The sequence below is a fragment of the Parasteatoda tepidariorum genome, chromosome 10 (genome assembly GCF_043381705.1).
Source record: "Parasteatoda tepidariorum isolate YZ-2023 chromosome 10, CAS_Ptep_4.0, whole genome shotgun sequence".
Lineage (NCBI taxonomy): Eukaryota > Metazoa > Arthropoda > Arachnida > Araneae > Theridiidae > Parasteatoda > Parasteatoda tepidariorum.
In genome coordinates, this window is record NC_092213.1 from 49,819,574 (window position 1) to 49,844,713 (window position 25,140).

At 30.0% G+C, this 25,140-nt stretch overlaps 1 protein-coding gene across 2 annotated transcripts; it reads left to right on the forward strand.

Moving 5' to 3' along the window:
• Positions 1-1,402: 1,402 nt before the first annotated feature.
• Positions 1,403-19,638, forward strand: LOC107444275 (uncharacterized PE-PGRS family protein PE_PGRS20-like). Of its 2 annotated transcripts, none has more exons than XM_043051835.2 (3): positions 1,403-2,287; positions 4,410-4,465; positions 9,202-9,415. In XM_043051835.2, the coding sequence occupies exons 1-3, from the start codon at positions 1,774-1,776 to the stop codon at positions 9,316-9,318; spliced, it is 687 nt and encodes a 228-aa protein (XP_042907769.1). In that variant the 5' UTR covers positions 1,403-1,773; the 3' UTR covers positions 9,319-9,415. The 2 variants fall into 2 exon arrangements, with proteins under 2 accessions (XP_042907769.1, XP_042907770.1); XM_043051836.2 differs by lacking the exons at positions 4,410-4,465; positions 9,202-9,415 and adding exons at positions 14,566-14,621; positions 19,419-19,638 and having other exon boundaries at positions 1,647-2,287.
• The last annotated feature ends 5,502 nt before the right edge of the window (positions 19,639-25,140 follow it).

The window sequence follows — 25,140 nt, forward strand, 5'->3', positions numbered from 1 at the left end:
TGCATACGATCTGTGTATGTTGCTAAAATACTACGTTATTCATTAGTTTTGATTTTCCATCCGAAATATAAAATGTGTTTGTGATTGTCTCGCTTATAACTCAATAACTCCTTGTTCTAGTGTTCCGAAATTAGGACAGAGGTGGGAATGGAGGGAATTATAGTTCCTAATCCAAACAATTGTTCAAAAACTTTAATTGATCGTTTGGGAGAGACGTTTAAAAAATGATATTTTCCGATATCAATTAGCCTTTATAAATAAAATATCCTTTTTCCGTTTTTTATTCTTTTTTTAATGTTTAGTTGTTTTTTATTCTTTTTGTCTCAATTAGTAACAAGAACGGGGTAGTATAAGTGGACCTCCTCACGAAATAAATATTTCAAAAGTAATCTATAACCACGTGTTTATTTATTTCTACTGTTTGAAACTTATTACTGAGAAATAAAATTATTTTGAATTAGTGGTGATATAAACAAAATAAATTAGGTACTGAAACGCAAAATTAAAGAAGAAATATTTTTTTTCGCTTAAAAGAGAAGAAAAAATGTGTAATACTTTTTTTGACGCCAATGATGCTTATTTGATTTTGATCATGAGTACTAGCTGAAATTAAAAAATAAGCAACAGACTAAAATGCAAAATTAATTGAGAAATTAAAATTTGGTGAAGGTTTGGTGAAATTTGGTCAATGTTGGTATCATGATTATTGGTGCAGTTTTATTTTAGATACCGTTGAAAGGAGATTTTCATGACCCTACGAATAAGTACAGGATAAAACCACCTGCTTGTGGTACATTTTGGTGATTGTGAGTCTTCTTCGTTCAATAGCAATTTTATTTGAACCGATCGGTCTGTAAGGGTAGTAGTACTGTGTGTGTGCGGGGGGGGGTCAGGGAACTGGCCTTGCATCAGAAAGATTCAGGGTTCGAATACCAGGCATGGCATGCATGTTCTTTCATTCTCTATACTATCTGTCCTTCCTGAGGGTGCAACGATGGCCCACCTAATATGGTGCCACTGAAAGAGCTAACAAATCTGCCCTGTAAATGTGTGTATTGACGAAATGTTAACACAGGTGTACATTGGAGATAAATACAATTATAGAAAAATTATTTTTGATTTTCTTTATCTAATAACGTAAAGCAACCGAGAAGGACAAATAATAATAATAAATAAATAAATAAAAATGAAATTATTCTAGCTGCAATAATTGCGTTTATATATGTCTTTCAGTTCTGTACATGATTTTGAACTGTTATTCTGTATTAAATTAATGATTATTTACTTTTTTCTCTCCCCGTACTAAGAACGGGTATCTAGCTAGTAATGTAATAAGATCATCGTTTCTTCATCGGCAATAATATTTCGAACTCATTATTTAGATAGCATATATTATTATGTTACAGTTTCAAACTCACGCGAAATTAATTCAGGAGAAAACCTGATCAATAAATTCTAAATTTCTGAAATAATATAAGAAATGAACTTATGAGGAAGTCGCAAGTAAAAAGTTTTTATCTATCACTTCAACACGTGTATCCAACTATTATGTTTACATTTGCTTATAATCTTAATCTTACTGCTTCCTCTTACATAAAAGAAGAAGAAAATTCTCGACAGCGCGTGTCAAGAAGGTTACTGATCACGTGTTGTTTCGACAGCGCGTGTTGCTAATAATTTATAGATGTATCAGATACGTTGCAGGAAGTATACACACGGCATCGAGCTAGTGCTATAAAAAGCATACTTTTGCATGTTTCCTTCTGCTTCGACATGAAGTGTTTCTTATTCGCCGTTTTATTGATCACAGTGGTAATCCTTGTAACAGTACAAGGTCAAGGTGGTAGTCCTGGTTCTCCAGGAGTTCCAGGTAGTCCAGGCTGCCCTGGTGGTCCAGGAGGCGCCGGTACTGCAGGAGGCGCTGGTGGCCCAGGAGGCACTGGTGGTTCAGGAGGCACTGGTGGTGAGGGAGGAACTGGTTTTCGCTGTGATAGTGGTAGTTTAGATTGCCCTGGTGGAACAGGAGGGGCTGGTGGTCCAGGAGGCCCTGGTGGTTCAAGAGGAGGTGGTGGTTCAGGAGGCCGTGGTGGAGGAGGAGGCCATGGTTCTCCACCTGGTAGTCCTGGTACTCCTGGATCACCAGGTAGTCCAGGTGGCCCTGTTGGTCCAGGAGGCACCGAAGGTCCAGTAGGAGCTGCTGCTCCAGGAGGCGCTGGTGGATTGATCATGCTACCCTTGTATCCAGAGTGTGCCACTTATGGTAAATTAATGCACGATATGTTTAAAGGTAAGGTATTTTAAATGTGTGTTAAAATGATTTCTGCACTGTTTAAGATTTGAACACTTTTAAAGTTTCAGTAAATAAAATAAGAAATAGCTTATTACGTAGCAGCAACTGTTTTTTATGTAATATGGTAGGTAGAATGCAAAATATAGATGTCATCATTGTGCAGAAGCCACTCTCAATCATGTAATGTAAAACTGGTTAATTGTTTTCAGAATGTAAAATATAGAATTATACCTATGCAACGGTTGCATTTAATGTAACGATTTATGTAATGTAAAATTAGTTCATTGTTAATGGAATGCAAAATGTGAAATACATCACAATGTATGGTTTAGTTGTTTGATCAATCTTAATTTTTATTTGAGCTGTTTGGTTCTGACTAATTTTTTAAATATAATTTAAATTTATGTAGTAAAATAAAACAATAATAGATTAAATTCTGAAATAATGTAAGATATTTTTTGAACATTATTGTATATTTCCAACTTAAGTTTGGCAACTATTCTGGAAATGTCAAGGACAGTGTTTCGAGCTCACGGCGTAGCTTATTTCTACACATTCCAGTCTGATTCATGTACAATGCGCAAAATAAAAACTGGACCACCCTGAATAATTTTTGATCTATTGAAGGTATTTTCACGTTCTTGGACTCAATGGTAGGAGGAGTGACCTAATTAGTGCAGACGATGTTTTGAGTTACGAAATCAGGCACAAAACAGTACTTTCTCTAAGTAAATATAGTTATTTTTCTTTCTCGATGAATGTGGATTTCCGGCCCCCAAAATATAGGGGCTAGGCAGGGATATATTGTTAATTTTGTCGGGAGAGTGGTTGAAAGTTTGAACCCCTTACTGTTAATTTTCCTTTTCAGATTTAGCCATATCTCGAGATCTTTTTAAGTAAATTGAAAACACTTTGGCCACAAATATAAAATTAATTTAACCATAGATAATTCCACCCAAAAAATGAATTTCGGTAAGACTTTTCTATTTTTTATTGTTTTATTAAATAGCAATGGAAAAAAAATTGGATTGAAATTTATGCAACTTTTGACAATTAAATAAATTTAAATTATACAACTTTTATTTTAAAGAATGTATTTTTACATGACAAATTAGAAATTTTGAGCACAATTGGTCAAATAGTTCCTGAGAAATCAAATTCCAAAATTACGACATTTTCAGAATAAGATTTCTGATAAACTATTTGACCGATTTCGCTCAAATTTTGTTTTTTCCCTTAAAATTACATTCTTTTAAAATGATGTAATAAACTACTTATCTTGCAGCTTAATATATTATATTTAAGCAAACGAATTTTATAAATTTGAGCGAAAATTTTTCAATTCACTTAACAAATTTCTCGAGATATTGTGAAATACGCAAAAAGTAAAATTATCATCAAGGGGTCCAAGCTTTGGGCAGCTCTCCTGGTCAAGCTATTGGCACTATATTTCTGAGATTCCGGACAGCCCCTATTCTTGGGGGGACGGAAATCGAATTCGTCGAGAAAAAGTTATGTTTATTCAGTGAAAGTACGTTTTGGTGCCTAATTTCGTAACTTAAAACATCGTTTTTTATTCGGCATATTTGAGCTCACATCTTGAACCATTAAGAGTAAATTCTAGAACGTGAAGATTCGATCATTAGATCCAAAGTTACTTAGGGGGGCTCGTTTTTTTTGTTTTGCACTCTGTAGTGGGATAATGTAAAGCATGCGTTTATGCATTTCATGACCTGCTACAATAGGCTTCCTAATTCATTCTCTCTGGACTGGGTAAATAACTATGATGAATAGAGCATCTTGTTGCTATTTTACCTTTCACAACGCTTTTTTTTCGCCTAAATATTAGTTAGAGAGAATGTGTATGTTTCTTTGATTATTTTGACAAAAAGTTTAAGTTGTATAACTTAAAATTTTTACATTTAAGAGAAAATAAAAAAATAAATAATCTTTATCTTAAAATTTTTGAATTTTAAGAGAAAATATTAAAACATCTTAAATTTATTTTGACATATTTATGTTATTTTTAGTAAGTCTTAAATGATATATTACATTTAAAATACGCCAGCATGAATACATGCTATAATCGTATGCAATAAATGTATATTTTATTTTTCAGAAATGCGGAATGATAACAGAATTGGTCCAGAGCAGTGTCAATCAGGAAATCAAACAGTGAGTTATAGTTATTCAATAAACGTAATTACATTAATGAACGTAATAAATAAATCTAAGCATAATAAATAAATCTAAGCAGTCCTTATTTTAACGTTTTCTATAAAAACTCAACTTTTATCCATTTTAACTTAAGTGAGCATTTGGTAGCATTAACTAATAGCTAAGCATTAACTTTGCATTAACTTTGCATTAACTTAGCATTAACTTTGGTAGCATTAACATTTGGTAGTTAACTTAAGTAAGCATTTGGTAGAATTTTTAAAAGCAAAAATACTTTAATAATTGAAACTTAAAAATGGTTGCATATTTTTCTTAAATTTATGCCTTGCAATGTTAGTTGACGCTAAAGAGACTGAGAAAGAAAAAAGCGTTTTTGAAACTACCAGAATACGGTAAAATTTACCGCGATACTTGCTCTATGAGAATACCAAAAAGCTCGGTAGTTTTTACCGAAGCGTTTCGATAATAATTTTTGTAAAATTAACAACAAAATATGATTTCATAATGTATAACATATAATTCGGTAAATGTTGCAAAATATGATTATTTTATATCATGATACCTCAAAGTGTGGCAAAATAAAAATAAAAAACATTAGATTAAATTTACTTTTTAGTTTTGTATATTACGCGAATTGTGTAGTAATGAGAACTATAATTTTAAAAACCAGAATTTTCGGTAAATCAAACCAAACGAGCGGAAAAATTACCAAATGAATGGTTTAAGTACGGTATAATTTCGTTTTATTAACTAGAATTATGGTTTTTATTCATTAGAAATGTCCTTACCAAACAGTGAGGTAATTTTATCAGACAATATTTCCCCTTTTTTGTAGTATTAATAATGTAACCAAACTGTTTGTGTTACTGCTACACTGTACAAATCAGTTATTCTACAGATAATCTTGCTGATGTGCAGATTTACTACGATGATTTCTTAAAATACCGTAACAAAGCAGTAACAAATTGCTTGTGTTAATGCTACTGTGTAGAAATGATTTATTCTACAAATTATCTTGCTAATGTGCAAATCAACTAGAGTGATTTCTTAAAGTCCCAAAAAATCGTAAAAATGTAACACATTTGACGTTATTTATTTTCTAAATTAGAATGATTTTGTAGAATGATATACAATATACAAAAAGTGGTTTCAATCTCAAGTGAAAAAGTTAGCATGGAACCTTTGTATTAATCCCCTTTTCAAAGGTTTTCAGAACATTTAACAGAGTTGTTTTATGAAATTAGTGAATAGAATATGATTCAAAAAAGTTGGATTAATAAAGAAAACAAAGTATTTTTTAAATATTTATCTTTTGTAATACATCTTTCTAAAACAGAATAACCACGAACGGTCCTGTCACCGCTTTTGAGATTTGTTTGTAGATTCCGTCTGTTATCCATTTAGAACATCATTATCAGTTTAAAACTAAGGTTATAAAAAAGTTTACTTAAAATTGGCTTTCTGCTTTCAGATAAATCAAGTTGAATAATAGTTTTAAAATGTATTGGCTTGCTTTCAAACTGTATTTCTCAGTATAATGAATAGTCCAAATTAGTACTTCAATTATAATATGTCAGTACTTATTCTTTACTAAGACTTAGATTGCAGTTGAATGCATTAATTGAGTTGTATCAAGCAAGAAAATGATAATTTATCAAGTTCGTCCACACTAGCCTCATTGCTTGTCCCATATAGTTGAATAATAGTTTTAAAATGTATTGACTAGCTTTCAAACTGTATTTCTCAGTATAATGATTGGTACAAATTAGTACTCCAATTATAATATGTCAGTACTTATTCTTCACTAAGACTTAGATTGCAATTGAATGCATTAATTGAGTTGTATCAAGCAAGAAAATGATAATTTATCAAGTTCGTCCACACTAGCCTCATTGCTTGTCCCATATAGTTGAATAATAGTTCTAAAATGCATTGACTTGCTTTCAAACTGTATTTCTCCGTATAATGAATCAGTACTTCAATTACAAGTGTCTACAAGAACAACCTTAAGAAAAATTATTATTAAATAAACAGCTTTGCAATTCCAAATATAAACAAGAATGCAGGTAATCGTTCAAATAATTCTTAAAAAAACACTTCATGAGTTAAAAAAATATTTTAAATATGGTATTTTCATAAATTAGTGAAAAATGGCCGAATAGTCCCCTTTCCCCTATCTGGCTAATTTTAATGCTCAGAAACTCTTATTATTCGAAAAGCAGTTTAGCAAAAATGTCATTATAAAAGATTTTACATTTAGTAATTTTTTAAAAAGAAACGATAGTAAATAAAATCATGAAATCAAATATAATTAATTAAAAAAATTTTTTAACACTTCTCTGACAGTGCTTTCTAGATATACTACGTAAATGTATTAAAAATTCGATTTATTTTAAATTTTTTAAAATAAAGTTTTTAAATTAAAACTTCGAAAGTAATTTTAATGTATATTTTCGTGTCGTCTTGACCAAAGCACTTGAACATTTAAGATCGATTCCTAATTACGTTTAAATCCATACTGATAAAAAAAAAGTATAGTCAAAACTACCAAAATATGGTAAAATTTTGGCTCTATCTATGGGAACACATAAAAGCATGTTAATTTTTCGGAAACTCTTCTGTTATGACTTCAGGTGAGATTAACAATAAAATGCAATTTTGTTTGTTTTTCCAGTCATGTTCCTCTGGACTTAAATTGCACAAAACACTTTTAGTTGCCAATGAAAAAATTGAAAATAAAATATAAGTTGAAAGCAAAGCAATAAAACCTGCGGTAGCCTTGAGAAATGATGGAGGCCACAAGAGGTAAATCAGAGCAAGTTAGAAACTCACGCCGTTAACTAAGGGATCGACATCCAAATTAATTAAATAAGATTCCAGAGCAGATTAGAGATATGTAGTAATTCAAAGTGGGTATAAAAAAATTTGTCTTTGTTTTGCACCTTTATTTAAATTTTATTTTTTCCATATTATAGTTTACAACGTGACTTTTTTTTTTAATTTTTTTCAAACCAACTCTGTTTTGTATTCTTCATTAATGTCTGGTGGGTATTGAATATGGGTTCTTTGCGAACATTGTAATAAATTACAGATCGAATTACGGTAAATTACCAACACCCTGTGTGCAGGGACCGATCAAGACAAATTCAGGTCCAAGGCCCACCAAACTTTCCGGGCCCCTTATAAAATAATATTTGGAAATTAAATTTCTGAAAAGTATTCTAACAATAAAAAAGAATCTACTGAACTGCATGATTCAAGAGAAACATTCAAAAAAATTTTGAAAGCGGACAATTAAAGATTATTTGTTTAAGATAGAGTTTATGCACCTATATATTAAAGCAAAATATAAAACAATGTTATATCAAAACAAAAATAGTTTGGTGACCACAAATAATTGATTTTTGCCAAAAGTTACTGATTAGCTGATTTATTTTTTATCGTAAGCTGTAATTAATTCTCTTACTGAGTATTTTATTCAACACAAAACTAGCCAACTTTTCATCAGATTTCACAATAAGTTTAGCATGTATGCTAAGATATTAGGATTATTAATTATAATTTTCATTAAAAAATACATTTCAACATACAAAAAATATCCAAAAGAGCCAAAATTATAGCAACTCTTAGAAAATTTAAAACGCATTTAAGTAATAATTTATTTAGACACATCACTTTAAAAAAATCATTTTAAATGAAAGAGTTATGATACATTGATGATACATTTTTCAAGTACTCAATTCAATAGACTTTTTAAAAAAGTTTTTTTTTGTACAGTTTTTTCAGCAAATAATTTTACGAGAACTTCAAAATCCTGTTCCGCAATAATATCTGATTCAACTTATAACTAAATAGGTTATTTCTGCTTCGAAATTTGATCTTGAATACTACTAAATAAATAGAAAAGCAGAATATAAATTAAGCAAAACAAAGTTATGTTCAAATAAAAATAGTCAGAGACATCTGTTAACCAAAAGCAAAAACTACTGTTCTTTTACTTTATACACAAGCAAAAACAGAAACTGTACTTTTGCTTTATTATTAAGCTGAAACTATTCACCTGTCTATAGATTTAAAGATATTTTTAAAAAATGATAATTTTTTATTTTTATGTACATTTTTTTCAGCAAATAATTTCATGAGAATTTCAAAGCTTTTTGCATTTCATTCATTTAATGTTATCAAGTTAATGCAAATGATGCTAAATCATTAAAAGCTATTTTCTTTTATTTCGCACAACCAGATTGAAAATTTGGTTTCATCATTTCGAAACTGTCAAGAAAATCGAAATTTTAATATTGTAGAAGAAACTTGTAAATAGAACAATTTAAAACATTAACATGAAAGATTGTTGCTCTCCATCCGAATCAGGCCCTGCCTGTGTGCATCAATCGTAAAATTAATTTTTCCGTTAAATTCATTTTTACAGAAAAAATTCTGTACCATATATTTTACCTTAATAATTATTCAACTGTAGCGACTCGGTGATTTTGAAATAAATATCGCGGTAAAACTTACGATATAACATGTTTTTTGTTGTGTAAAAGTTTGCGGTAAAAAGTACCGGCAGTCTGGATGACGTACCTTGTACTGTAATTTGAACCCGAATTTTTCATCGTGTAGATTTTTTCCACCTTAAAATGCTTGAAGTTATTTTTTTTTCTAATAGTATAATAAAGGTACTTTTTTGTCGTGTTCCTTAATTTTTTTTAATGTATTTATTTATTTATTAGATATGCATGTCTGAAGATGTGAAAAAGGTTCGCTGTGCAGTAACTGAGCCAACGCCACAAGACTGTGTAGATAAGATTATGGAGTTTGTACAAGGAAATTTATGTTCCGGAGCCTAAGTTTGATGAAATCGAAATTTTAATTGTAAATATAACTGTTGCCACCTTTTGTGATGAAACATGAAATGTCGGTGAAATAAATATATTCAATTTTAAAGTTCTACATTTTTTTATACAAAATTTGTTTCAATAACACACTTTTAGTTCTTAAAACTTCAAAAAAAATTCACTAATTTAATGTTTATCATAAGTAGTTGAATTTCTTACTGAAAAATTAGAATTCCGATTTTGATATTTTTTTATCGCTTTTTTCTAAAAAATATTTTTTCTAATTGAATTGGTTAAAATTACAGATGGATCAGATTATAAACAGCCATTTACACAAGTGAGTAGTTGATTAATTTTTTTTCGCTTATAATGCTGATTTAAAAAATAATATTGTCCTGATATAAAACGCTTATTTGATTTCATTCGGATACAAAACTACGAATATTTTGTTTAAAAAAATATATTTACTTTTATGTTTACTTTTAATAGTGCAATAAAAATCTTATATATCTAAGGATTCAAACAGGGTTCAACTATCAAAAATTAATATATTAATTATGACAAAAGAATAAATTAAATATAAAGCTGAACAAAACATATTTCATTTAATTGTACCCTAATAAATTTATCAAAAGAATACAAAATGAATTTTGCAAAAATTTCAGAAAATTGAGCAATTTTGTTTAAACCGATCACAGTGCTGACTTAAAATTATAAATGAAGCATTCGTTAGAGTCCACTAGCTGTCGAGCTAACCGTGTGAGGTTTTTGTGATTTTCCTCACCATGTAACGCAAATACAAGTTAGTTACCTTTACAAAGTCCTCCACGAAGGGTAGTTTCTCACAGTGCTTGATCTGGGGGTTAACTTGTCGTCGCACGGGGTTAGCTTTATTCGAGGCGGCCCTGGTTAGGGGCACTTCTTTATTATGACCTGTCTAGGAGCACACAAAGGAACAGTTCATAATAGGGTTACGCCACTAGTATGACGTATGACGACAACTCTGGGCATGGATTCTAATGAAATTTTAATTTCAACTTTACTATGGAATCATATCTCTGCATACGATCTGTGTATGTTGTTAAAATACTACGTTATTCATTGGTTTTGATTTTTCATCCGTAATATAAAATGTGTTTGTGATTGTCTCGCTTATAACTCAATAACTCTTTGTTCTAGTGTTCCGAAATTACGACAGAGGTGGGAATGGAGGGAATTATAGTTCATGATCCAAACAATTGTTCAAAACTTTCAATTCATCGTTTGGGAGAGACGTTTAAAAAATGATATTTTCCCATATCAATTAGCCTTTACATAATTAAATTGCAGACGATTTTGTTTTATGAAATATTTTAAAGATAACATCGGAATTGTTTGCAAGCTTATAGCTTTTCTTAATAGTTTTTATTATTTAAAAAAATTGTTTATTATGCTTTTTTTAATGTTTAGTTGTTTTTTATTCTTCATGTCTCAATTATTAACAAGAACGTGGTAGAATAAGTGGACTACCTCACGAAATGAATATTCCTCAAGTAATCTAAAACCACGTATTTATTTTTCCTACTGTTTGAAACTTATTACTGTGAAACAAAATTATTTTGAATTTATGGTGATTTAAATAAAATAAATTAGGTACTGAAACGCAAAATTAGTGGAGAAATATTTTTTTTTCGTTTAAAAGAAAAGAAAAAATTTGTCATACTTTTTTTGAAGCCAATGATGCTTATTTGATTTTGATAATGAGTACTAGCTGAAATTAAAAAATAAGCTATAGACTAAAATGCAAAATGAATTGAGAAATTAAATTTACTCGTCTAAGAGAAAGGTAAAAAATCGTTGTGTTACATTTTGGTGATTGTGAGTCTTCTTCGTTCAATAACATTTTTATTTGAACCGATCGGTCTGTAAGGGTAGTAGTACTGTGTGTGTGCGGGAGGGGGGGGGTCAGGGAACTGGCCTTGCATCAGAAAGATTCAGGGTTCGAATACCAGGAATGGCATGGATGTTCCTTCATTCTCTATACTATCTGTCCTGCCTGTGGGTGCAACGTTGGCCCACCTAATATGGTGCCACTGAAAGTGCTAGCAAATCTGCCCTCTAAATGATGACGAAATGTTAACACAGATGTACATTGGAGATAAATACAGTTATAGAAAAATTATTTTTGGTTTTTCTTTATCTAATAACGTAAAGCAACCGAGAAGGACAAATACTAATAATAAATAAATAACTAAAAGGCAAATTATTCGAGCTGTATTAATTGTGTTTATTTTGTACATGATTTTGAAATGTTATTCTGTATTGAATTAATGATTATTTACTTTTTTTCTCACTTCGTACTTAGAACGGGTATCCAGCTAGTAATGTAATAAGATCATCTTTTCTTCATCGGCAATAATATATCGAACACATTATTTAGATAGCATATATTATTAAGTTACTGTTTCAAAATCACGCGAAATTAATTCAGGAGAAAACCTGATCAATAAATTCTAAATTTCAGAAATAATATAAGAAATGAACTTATGAAGAAGTCGCAAGTTAAAAGTTTTTATTTCTAACTTCACGTGTTTCCAACTATTATGTTTACATTTGCTTATAATCTTAATCTTACTGCTTCCTCCTACATAAAAGAAGAAGAAAATTCTGGACAGCGTGTGTCTAGAATGTTACTAATAACGTGTTGTTTTGACAGCGCGTGTTGTTAATAATTTATAGATGAATCAGATACGTTGAAAGAAGTATACACATGGCATCGAACTATTGCTATGAAAAGCATACTTTTGCATGTTTCCTTCTGTCTCGACATGAAGTGTTTCATATTTACCGTTTTATTAATCACGGTGGTAATCCTTGCAACAGTACAAGTTCAAGGTGGTAGTCCTGGTACTCCTGGAGCACCAGGTAGTCCAGGTTGCCCTGGTGGAGCAGACGGGGCCGGTGGTCCAGGAGGTGCTGGTGGTCCAGGAGGCGGTGGAGATCACGGAGGCGGTGGTGGCCGGGGAGGCGATGGTACTCCAAATGGTAGTCCTGGTTCTCCTGGTCCACCAGGTAGTTCAGGTAGTTCAGGTAGCCCTGTTGGTTCAGGAGGCGCCGGGGTCCAATAGGAGCTGCTGCTCCAGGAGGCGCTGGAGGAATGATCATGCAACCCTTGTATTCAGAGTGTGCCATTTATGGTAAACTAATGCACGATATGTTTGAAGGTAAGTTATTTTAATACGTGTTAAAATGATTTTTGTCTTGTTTAAGATTGGAACACTTTTAAAATTTCAGTAAATAAGATAAGAAATAGCTTATTACGTAGCAGCAACTGTTTTTTATGTAATATGGTTAGTAGAATGCAAAATATAGATGTCATCATTGTGTAGAAGCCACCCTAAATCATGTAATGTAATACTGGTTAAGTGTTTTCAGAATGTAAAATATAGAATTATACCTATGTAACAGTTGCATTTAATGTAAGGATTTATTTAATGTAAAATTAGATCATTGTTGGCAGAATACAAAACGTAAAATACATCGCAATGTAAAATGGCTTAGTTGTTTGATGTATTTTAAATTTCATTTTAGCTATTTGGTTCTGACTAATTTTTTTAATAAAATTTAAATTTATGTATTAAAATAAAACAATAATAGGTTCGATTCTGAAATAATATCACATATTTTTTGAATATTTTTGTTTGTTTCCATCTTAAGTTTGGCAACTATTCTGGAAATGTCAAGGACAGTGTTTCGAGCTCACGGCGTATCTTATTTCTACACATTCCAGTCTGATTCAAGTTCAATGTTATGTACAATGCGCAAAATAAAAACTGGACCACCCTGAATAATTTTTGATCTAATGAAGGTATTTTCACGGTCTGGGACTCAATGGTTAAAAGGGTGACCTAATTAGTGCAGACGATGTTTTGAGTTGCGAAATCAGGCACAAAACAGTACTTTCTCTAAAACAACATAGTTATTTTTCTTTCTCGATGAATGTGGATTTCCGATCCCCACAAAATATAGGGGCTAGGCTTAGATATATGGTTAATTTTGTCGGGAGAGTGGTTGAAAGTTTGGACCCCTTGCTTCGCCTTTTTTGACTTCGCCATATCTCGAGAACGTTTTAAGAAAATTGAAAAAATTTTGCCCCCAAATATAAAATTAATTTAACCACTGATAAATCCACGCAAAAAAGTAATTTTAGTAGGTCTTTATTATTTTTAATTGTTTTATTAAATAGCAGTGGGAAAAAATTCTTGAATTGTAAATTATGCAACTATTGACATTATTTTAAAGAATGTATTTCTACGTGACAAATTAGAAATTTTGAGCACTATTGGTCTAATAATTCCTGAGAAATCAAATTCTAAAAATACGACTTTTTCAAGATAAGATTTACGATAAACTATTTCACCGATTTTGCTCAAATTTTGTTTTGTCCCTTAAAATTGCATTTTTTATAATGATGTAATAAACTGCATATCTTACAGTTTAATATATTATATTTAAATAAGTGAATTTCATAAATTTGTGCAAAAATATTTAAATTCGCTTAACAATTTTTCGAGATATTGTGAAATATGCAAAAAGTAGAATTAACATCAAGGGATCCAAACTTTGGACCGCTATTCTGATCAAACTGTTGGGAACCTATTTCTGGGATTACGGTAAGCCCTTATATTTTATGAGTTTGAAATCGTCGAAAAAAAGTTATACTTACTCAGAGGAAATACGTTTTTGTTTCTAATCTCGTAACTTTAAGTATCGTTAGTTATTCTGTATATTTGAGGTCACCTCTTTGAACCATTAAGATTAAATTCTAGAATGTGAAAATTCGATCATTAGATCAAAAGTTAATCAGGATAGCTCGTTTTTTGTTTTGCGCGCTGTAGTGGGGTAATGCAAAACATATGTTTAAACATTTCATGACCTGTTACATTAGGCTTCCTAATTCTCCCTGAACTGGGTAAACATTAATGCTGGATGGAGCATCTTGCTACGATTTTACCATCCTCAATAGTGATTCACCAGGCATTAATAATTCATTTTTTTCGCTCGAATATTAGTTAAAGAGAATGTGTATGTTTGTTTGACCATTTTGACAAAATATTTTGAGTTATATATTATTAAGAGAAAATAATAAACCATCTTATATTTATTTTTATATATTTATATAATTCTTTAGTAAGTCTTAAATGATATATTACATTTAAAATACATTAGCATGAATGCATGCTATAATCGTATGCTATAAAAGTTTATTTTATTTTTCAGAAATGCGGAACGATAACAGAATTGGTCCAGAACAATGTCAATCAGGAAATCATACAGTGAGTTATAGTTATTCAATAAACATAATTACATTAATGAACGTAATAAATAAATCTAAACTTTGAATTCGTTATAAAATCTGAAACACTGACAATCTTTCAAATGATTTAATGATGCCAATAAAAACTCAACTTTTAACCATTTTAGTTCAAGTGTTATCATTTGGTATAATTTTTGAAACGCAAAATTATTTGAATAATTGGAAAAGCATGAAAATGTTTGGATATTTTTCTTAAATTTATGTACCACAATTTTAGTTGAGGGAAATAGTACACTGAGAAAGAAAAGAGTGGTTGAAACTACCAGAACACGGTAAAATTTGCCGTTTTTCTTGCTCTATGGGAATACTAAAAAGCTCGGTAGTTTTTACCGTAGCGTTTCGATAATGATTTTCTTAAAATTAACAATAAAACATGATTTCATAATATGTGATATATAATTATTTAAAGGATAAAAAATTAGGTAATTTTATCACGATGCCTTAGACCATGGCGAAATAATAATAATAATTATAAAAATTGGTTAAATTTACTTTTCTCTTTTGTATTTTATACTAACTGTGTGGTAATAAGAGCTATAATTTTAAAAACCGGAAATTCCGGTAAACAGTTGCCAAGGTAAAGAAAAAATAACAGAAAAATTACCAAATGAGTGGAATAAATACTGTATATTTTGGTTTTATATACTAGAATTTAGGTTTTAATTTACTGGAAATTTCCGTACCATAGAGTAAGGTAATTTTACGACACATTTTTTGTCTTCTTTTTTTTCGTAGTATAAAAAAGGAAACCGAATTGCTTGTGTTACTGCTATACTGAAGAAATGATTTATTCTGCAAATTATCTTGCTAATGTGCAAATTAACTAGAGTGATTTCTTAAAGTCCCTAAAATTCATTTCCTTCCTTTAATTACCAAAGTAATCAGCATGTAAGTACCTATTAGTATTTTAATAGATTTATGATGCTACAAAATCTGAATACAAGGAAGTCATTTAATTTTTTTCATTATAAAGGAGTGAGGCAACTCTTTGTATGTATTACTTTAAATATAGCAAGAAAATAAAATAATAAAAAAAAACAATTGAAGAAATTTAAAAAAAATAATAATATTTCAATGGGTCTGCACAAAAATAGTAATAATGAAATATTGCGTTTAACTTATAAAAATTGAGTCTATATAGCTTCGGCTAATTTTCCAAGTAATAAGTTCATTTTACGTTTACTTTCTTAAAAATTTACTACGCTTTTAAATACTTCTATAGTTATATAAGAATTTCTTATAAATTTACCACTGATTTCTTATAAATTATAAAGGCAAAGAAGAAGTCGGTGGTTTTCGAATAACAATATTAACGCAAAATAAATCACTGACTTGTCATCTGCTTTCTTTAAAAATTTTGTAAGAAATTCCTGCAGCACATTTAAATGTACTGTAGGAATTTCTTGCAAAATTTTTCATAAAAGTTTAATTTCTTACAAAATATTTCATAAAAGTTGAGTTTAAACTCAACTTTTATAAGTTATACGCAATATTTTCTTTATTACTTCTTCGTCCAGACCCATTAAAAAGTTGTTGCCCTTAAAAACTTTTAAAATTAATTTATTTAGTGACAAATATCCATAAAATATAAATGTTATACTATGATATAAATATTTAATAACAAATTCAAAATAAACACGTGATTTCAAAGCCACGTGCTTACTTTATTTATGCAGCTTAGTATTAGAAATGCTAATTTGGTTACGTAGATCAACATATCATTCCAGTTGAATGGAAGTAATAGATGAGGGGTAGTGTGGACATTTTGAATAACTTTATTTATTTATTTATTTGTCAAATTTCTTTTGTGAGATATTATGGATTATCGCATTTTGTTTACACTATCATGTGAATTAGCATAATCATACTGTGAATAGCTTAGTAGAAATTCGTAAATAAAGGTTTTTAATTTGGCACGTTCAAGTTTTCTCTATGCTATGCGTTGAAGCCGGAAATACAAATGGCGCTACCTGCATTTATTCGAGAGAAAAAATTGTTTCATTGTGTCTACATAGATAGACCGATGTAATAAATGCAATAAAAGCATGTAACAACGGCTTTAGTTATGAATCCTCTATTCATTCTCTTAATTGTTATTTTTCTAAAAGAAATTAATCCTTCAGCATCAACATATGTGAGCTTTTTCTTAAACAAACCACGCAAAACTGCTATTCAAGAAAAAAAAATATTAATAGTATATTAGTAACATATTTTGCTTTCAGAGTTTCAACAAGATATGATATAATATGTCCCAAATTATGCAGGTTTTCTTTAAAATTTTAATATTAACCTTTACTTTGACTAGTTTCAATTAATCAACATTAAGCATAAACAAATAGATGCCTTTGTTACTTACTTACTTATCCTCTACGTGCCTTGGGCACTTAAGGCCTCCAGCATATCCCTCCAACGCCTCCTGTCTTTAGCAATAGATCTTGCTTCCTCCCAGCCAGATATTCCACATTCTTTTGATTCGCCCAAAAACATGCGCTGGATGGTAAGTCTGGGTCTTCCTCTTGTTCTCTTACCATCAGGGGCCCATGTAAGCGCAACAGATGAAATTTTTTCTTTGGGCATTCTAAGGATATGTCCGAGCCAGCTCCATCTTCGTTTTTTAATTTCATCTTCGATTGTTTTTATTTTAGCTTTCTTTAATAGATTTTGATTTGATACTTTGTAAGGCCAGAAAATTTTAAAAATAAATCTTAAACATTTGTTTTGAAAGGTTTCTAATTTTTGTATTTCGATCTTAGTCTGTTTCCAGGTTTCTGCGCCATATAATAGTACTGCTCTAACAATAGCTTTGTAAACAACTATTTTTGTCTTTATTTCAATATTTGACTCTCTCCAAAATTTATGTAATCCCTTAAAACATGTTCTTGCTTTGATTATTCTCTGTCTAATATCTTCGCTACTTCCACCTTTTTTTATCTACAATAGAACCTAAATAGCTAAACGACTCTATGTCATCTATTTCGTGATTTTCGATTTTAATTTTGTCATTTTTCTTTTGATTTATTCTCATTACTTTAGTTTTCTTCTTGTTCATGAATGAACCTACACTATTTGAATATTTGTTGAATTTGTCTGTTTTAAGTTGAAGGTCTTTGTGGGGCAAGTGTAAACACATGGTGGTTGGGCTAGTATTGACGTGCCATTGGAAGAATTTGAATTTGTTAAAAATGTAGCACATGTGACATTATTTATTTTCTAAATTAGAATGATTTTGTGGAATGATATACAATATTGAAATTCCAAATATAAACAAGAATGCAGGCAAATGTCCAAATTATTCTTTAAAAAACACTTCATGAGTTAAAAAAAATATATTAAATATGGTATTGAGACAAGTTAGAAATATATGTCCGCATAGTATCCTCAACCCTGTATGACTAATTTTGATGACGCTGAAAATCTTGTGATTCAAAAAGCAGCTTCGTAAAAATGTCTGTCTTAATAAAAGATTTTTTATTTTGTAATTTGTTTGAAAGGAACGATAGTAAGTAAAATCATGAAATTAAAAATAATTCATTAAAACAATTTATTTCTCATCTCTCTGACAGAGCATTCTAGATCTATTACAAAACTTTCAAAATAAAACTTTTAAATTAAAACTGAAAAAAAAACCTTTTTATTATTTTTTGGTTTAATGATCTTGTTAAGAATCCAAATCTGTTTAAGAAAGTAATTTATATGACTAATTTCATACAGTCTTGACCAAAGCACGAGAACAATTAAGATCGATTCCTAAGTACGTGTAAATCCATACTGATAAAAAAAAGTATAGTCAAAACCACCAGAATATGGTAAAATTTATCATGTTTCTTGCTCTATCTATGGGAACACATAAAAGCATGTTAATTTTTCGGAAACTCTTTGGTAATGATTTCAGGTAAGATTTAACAATCGAATCCATTTTTATTTGTTTTTCCAGTCAAGTTTCTTTGGACCTAAATTTTACAAAATACTTTTAGTTGCCAATGAAAAATTGGAAAATAAAATATAAGTTAAAAACGAAACAAGAAAACCTGCGGTAGCCTTGAGAAATAATGGAGGCCAAAAGAGGTAAATCAGAGCAAGTGAGAAACTTATGCGGTGAATTAAAGAATCGAGATCCACGTTAATGAAACAAGATTCCAGAGCAGATTCGAGACATGTATAAATTTAATGTGGGTATAAAAAACTTTGGCTTTGTTTTAGACCTTTATTTTTATTTATTTTTTTTCCATATTATAGTTGACAACGTGACGTTTTTTATTTTTTACTTTTTTTTAACCAACTCTGTTTTGTATTCTTCATTAATGTCTGGGGGGTATTGAATATGGGCTCCTTGCTAACGAATGGAAACATATGTACTGTAATGAATTCCAAATCGAATTGCGGTAAGATACCGTCACCCTGTGTACATTAATCGTAAAATCAATTTTACCGTATATCCATTTTTACACCAAAATTTTGTACCATATAATTTACATTAATAATTATTCTACTACCGTGACTCCGTGATTTTAATATAAATATTGCGGTAAAAATTACAGTATGCAATATTTTTTGTCCCGTAAAAGTTTGAGGTAAAAAGTACCGGCACTCTGGATGACGTACCTCGTACTGTAATTTGACCCCGAATTTTTCATCGTGTAGACTTTTTCCAGCTTAAAATGTTTGAAGTTACTTTTTTTTCTAATGGTAGAATAAAGGTACTTTTTTGATGTGTTCCTTAAATTTTGATATTTATATTTATTTATTTATTTTTAAGGTATGCATGCCTGAAGATATGGAAAAGGTTCGCTGTGCAGTAACTGAGCAAATGCCCCAAAACTGTGTGGATAAGATTATGGAATTTGTACAAGGAAATTCATGAAACGGAGCCGAAGTTTGATAAGATCGAAATTTAAATTAAAAATATAACTGTTGCCACCTTTTATGAAGAAACATGAAATGTCGGTGAAATAAATATATTCAATTATAAAGTTCTACATTTTTTAATGCATTTTGTTTTCAATAACACACTTTAATTGTTTAAAACTTTAAAAAAAAATTCATTAATTTAATGTTTCTGAAAAGTAGTTGAATTTCTTACTGAGAAGTTAGAATTCCGATTTTAAAACTTTTTTTAATTATATTGTTTCTTTCTAAAGAAAATTTCTTCTAATTGATTTGGTTAAAATTAGGGATGGATCAGATTATAGACAGTCATTTATACAACTGAGTAGTCAAATACATTCTTATCGATTATAATGCTGATTTAAAAATAATTTTGTCTTAAAATAAAACGCCTATTTGATTTAATTCGGTTGCAAAACCACGAATATTTTGTTTAAAAAAATATATTTAACTTATATCTAAGGATTCAAACAGGCTTCAACTATCACAAATTAATACAGTACACTCTCGATTATCCGTGCGCGGATTGTTCGGTTTGCGGATTATCCGTGCTCATTCCGGAGTCACAAAAAATATAAAGAGAAACATTTTCAAAATTGAAAAACTTTGATTCATGAAGTTATAACACTACAAAATTTCTGGAAGCAATATTCGTTATTGGATTACAGTATATGGAATATCAGCAGCAAGGTCAAGGGTAAAATCGTCTATGTTATCACGATCTTGGAGAGAGATCATACCGCTTGATGAACAATCTTCTTCAGATGTTCAAGAAAAATATGATAACAGTATTTTCGAACAAGCAAGAGGAATCTAAGGTTTCGAAATTCTTGATGAAGAAAATTTAGAAGATTGGTTTCCAGTATTTGACAGATGAGGACATCGTTATGTTGTTAAATCAAATAGTGATGATAGTAACTGATGCAGAAGATGTAGTAAATGAGGGAAATACAATTTTTCATACTGCTGCTCTGTGGAAACTTTATTAGATTATATGGGATGATTTGATTACGGTGACATTACTGCGGTTCGTAAAATATGTGTATCGATAAATGGCGAAGACGCATTACACATTTTTTTAAAAGGAAAATTCCTAGTTTGATGTTTTACAGCATGCAGAAGTGAGTAATTCTTATATTTTTTGTACTGATATTGATTTTTTCTTTAATAAAAGGAGTTTTCGGATTATCAGTGTTTTTCGATTGTCCGTGTGACCTGTTCCGGTGATTAGCCCGGATAATCGGGAGTGCACTGTATATTAATTATGACAAAAGAATAAATTAAGTATAACACTGAACAAAACATATTTCATTTAATTGTACCCTAATAATGTAATCAAAAGAATACAAAATGAGTATTGCGAAAATTTCAGAAAATTGAGCAATTTTGTTTAAACCGATCGCAGTGCTGACGTAAACTGGTAAGTGGATCATTGGTCAGAGTCCACTAGCTCTCAAGCTAACCGTGGGAAGTTTTCGCAATTTTCTTCACCATGTAACGCAAATACAGGTTAGTTACCTTTACAAAGTCCTCCACGAAGGCTAGTTTCTCACAGTGCTTGATCTGGGAGTTACCTTGTCGTCGCACGCGGTTAGGGGCACTTCTTTATTATGACCTGTCTTGGAGCACACGAAGGAACAGTTCATAATAGGGTTACGCCCTTAGTATGACGTATGACGACAACTCTGGGCTTGGATTCTAATGAAATTTTATTTTCAACTTTACTATGGAATCATATCTTTGCATACGATCTGTGTATGTTGCTAAAATATTACTTTATTCATTAGTTTTGATTTTTCATCCGTAATATAAAATGTGTTTGTGATTGTCTCGCTTATAACTCAATAACTCCTTGTTCTAGTGTTCCGAAATTAGGACAGAGGTGGGAATGGAGGGAATTATAGTTCATGATCCAAACAATTGTTCAAAAATTTTAATTGATCGTTTGGGAGAGACGTTTAAAAAATGATATTTTCCCATATCAATTAGCCTTTATAAATAAAATTGCAGACGATTTTGTTTTATCAAATATTTTAAAGATAACATCGGGATTCGCGATCGCAACGCTCGAGTACGCCCTCTAGCGGGAGCCTGTAAATATCAGACATTAATTTATCACGTTTTCATTTAGTCCCATCAAAATCATCGGCCATGATGGACGCCATTTTCTTAGCAGCAAATAAAAATCAAAATTTCCCTAAGGAACAGCTGAAGAATTTTAAAAAACTAACCAGAACATGCCAAACATTGAAGTAGAACACGCCAAGCATTTGAAGAACAATTTCTTAATATTTTTTAACTTTCTATTACCAACAAAATAACTTACAATTGCATGATCACTTGCCGTTACAGATGTGTATATTACGGTAAAATAATTTTTTCTGTCTTCAATTCATTACAAATTAAAATGAAGTCAACATTGCTTTCGTCATTCCAATAAAGAAATGTGAATTCAGAACGTCAAGAACTGCAATAGTTATAGAATTCTTCTTTGTTATAGAACAGTATATATTTCTGTATCTATATAATTCGGAAAACAACAATAAAGAATCAACCAAATTACTTGAAATAGTGTCATTTGTGCTGATGATTAATAAATTTTTTATCGTTTTCTTGGTAAGTATTTCTTAGTTTTGAAAGAATAGATAATTTCAACTAGAATTCAGCTGTTCTGTTTTTAAGCTACATATTCAAATTCATATCGAGATCTTACAATTATAAAATTTTGATGTGTGGTATGTTATCTAAAAGTAATAAAGGGATAATCTATGCACATATTATTTGAAAATAAAACTTTCAAACGAAGAACATTTCATTTGGAACTCTACGGATTTATAAAGAAGGTAAGTGTTATGATTTTTATAATAAAAAATTAGCTTGTAAAACTTTTTTTTCTTATTTGATGATAGTTCTCTACAGAATGGTTTCTTACGTCTGATTAAGAACTATAAGAATAATAAGAAAAGAAACTATATGAAAGTTTTTATTTCAATGTAAAGAATTCTTAAAATCGTTTTTTATCCTAAGAATTCTTTATTTTCCGTTTTATAGTTTATAATTTTTTGATAAAAATTGTTGTCAAAATACTTTTTTTGAAAACATAAATGGTATAACATTATGTGTTTATGTATACTTCTTGCATATTCTAATGTTTCAAGTAATATGATTCAGAAAAGTATGAATAAAAATTCGGTACTTATGTATTAACGCCACAGCAGCTACAGATTTGGCTGTTTTTAAGTGCCGCCAATCTACACCTAAAATTTTTGTGACAAATCATAAAACGAAACACTTTATTTAAAATCAAAGTAGTTTATCGGATTTCGGTGGACAATGGGCAAAATATTTCGCTCCAGAAAAAATAAAATTGCATCTTGTTCTATTTTTGGCAAATCCCAAAGACGCATTTTCGTAGCACTAAAAAATGGTAACAAAAATCGAAGAACAAATCATTTTGGAATTCTTCTGATTTATAAAGCAGGTAAGTGTTAATTTTTATAAAATAAAAAATTTTACTTTTAAGTAGTTTTTTTCTTGATGATAGTTTTCTATAGAATGGTTTTCTACGTCCGATTATGAATCAAAAAAGAAAAAACATGAAAGTTGTTTATTTTAATATAAGGAATTTTTAGAATTTTTTTTTTTTTGTTTTGTATCGTAAGCATTCTTTACTTTACGTTTTTCAGTTTCTAAATAATGATTTTTATTAAAACTTAAAATTTTTTGATAAAATTACTTGTCAAAAAACTTTATTTACAAAATTAAATTACATAAAATTATGAAGCTTATGTATACTTTTTGCTTATTTTAATGTTTGAAGTAATATGATTCTTAAAACTATGGAATGTAAAGTTTAAATAGGCCTTTCAGGTTATATCATTAAATTTAGTAAAACTATTTCTCAGGCATTAGGTTTTAACTCTAATAAGAAGATACATATTTTTTTCTGTTTATTTACAAATATTTTTCAGATGTGTTTTTGATGTTCCTCCTTTAAAAAAAAAAAGAAATACCATCTTGTTTTCGGTTGTATAAGAAAGGAGATCAAGCATTTTTCTTTTTTAAATTTAATAAGCCACATTAAAGAAGGAACGTTACAATGCTACACGCTACATTGAAGACGTCTCCAGAGTAACAGAATGACGGTTCATATAGAAATCGCAGGTATGCGTCTCATACAACAACGCCCCCTATAGTTCGTTGCGATCGCGAATTGTTTGCAAGCTTATAGCTTTTCTTCACAGTTTTTATTATTTAAAAAAATTGTTTTTTATTCTTTTTTTAATGTTTAGTTGTTTTTTATTCTTTATGTCTCAATTAGTAACAAGAACGTGGTAGTATAAGTGGACTACCTCACGAAATGAATATTCCTAAAGTAATCTAAAACCACGTGCTTATTTATTTCTACTGTTTGAAACTTATTACTTTGAAATAAAATTATTTTGAATTAGTGGTGATTTAAATAAAATAAATTAGGTACTGAAACGCAAAATTAATGGAGAAATATTTTTTTTCGCTTAAAAGAAAAGAAAAATGTGTTATACTTTTTTTGACGCCAATGATGCTTATTTGATTTTGATCATGAGTACTAGCTGAAATTGAAAAATAAGCTACAGACTAAAATGCAAAATTAATTGAGAAATTAAAATTTGGTGAAGGCAATGTTGGTATCATGATTATTGGTGCAGTTTTATCATAGATACCGTTGAAAGGAGTTTTTCATGACCCTACGAATAAGTACAGTAAAAAACCACCTGTTTGTGGTACATTTTGGTGATTGTGAGTCTTCTTCGTTCAATAGCATTTTTATTTGAACCGATCGGTCTGTAAGGGTAGTAGTACTGTGTGTGTGGGGGGGGGTCAGGGAACTGGCCTTGCATCAGAAAGATTTTGGGTTCGAATCCCAGGCATGGCATGGATGTTCTTTCATTCTCTATACTATCTGTCCTTCCTGTGGGTGCAACGATGGCCCAACTAGTATGGTCCCACTGAAAGAGCTAACAAATCTGCCCTGTAAATGTGTGTATTGACGAAATGTTAACACAGGTGTACATTGGAGATAAAAACAATTATAGAAAAATTATTTTTGGTTTTTCTTTATCTAATAACGTAAAGCAAGCGAGAAGGACAAATAATGATAATAAATAAATAAAAATGAAATTATTCTAGCTGCAGTAATTGTGTTTATATATTTCTTTCAGTTCTGTACTTGATTTTGAACTGTTATTCTGTATTAAATTAATGATAATATACTTTTCTTTTCTCCCCGTACTAAGAACGGTTATCCAGCTAGTAATGTAATAGGATCAACTTTTTTTCATCGGCAATAATATTTCGAACTCATTATTTAGATAGCATATATTATTATGTTACTGTTTCAAACTCACGCGAAATTTATTCAGGAGAAAACCTGATCAATAAATTCTAAATTTCTGAAATAATATATGAAATGAACTTATGAGGAAGTCGCGAGTAAAAAGTTTCTATTTGTCACTTCAACACGTGTATCCAACTATTATGTTTACATTTGCTTTTAATCTTAATCTTACTGCTTTCTCTTACATAAAAGAAGAAGAAAATTCTCGAAAACGCGT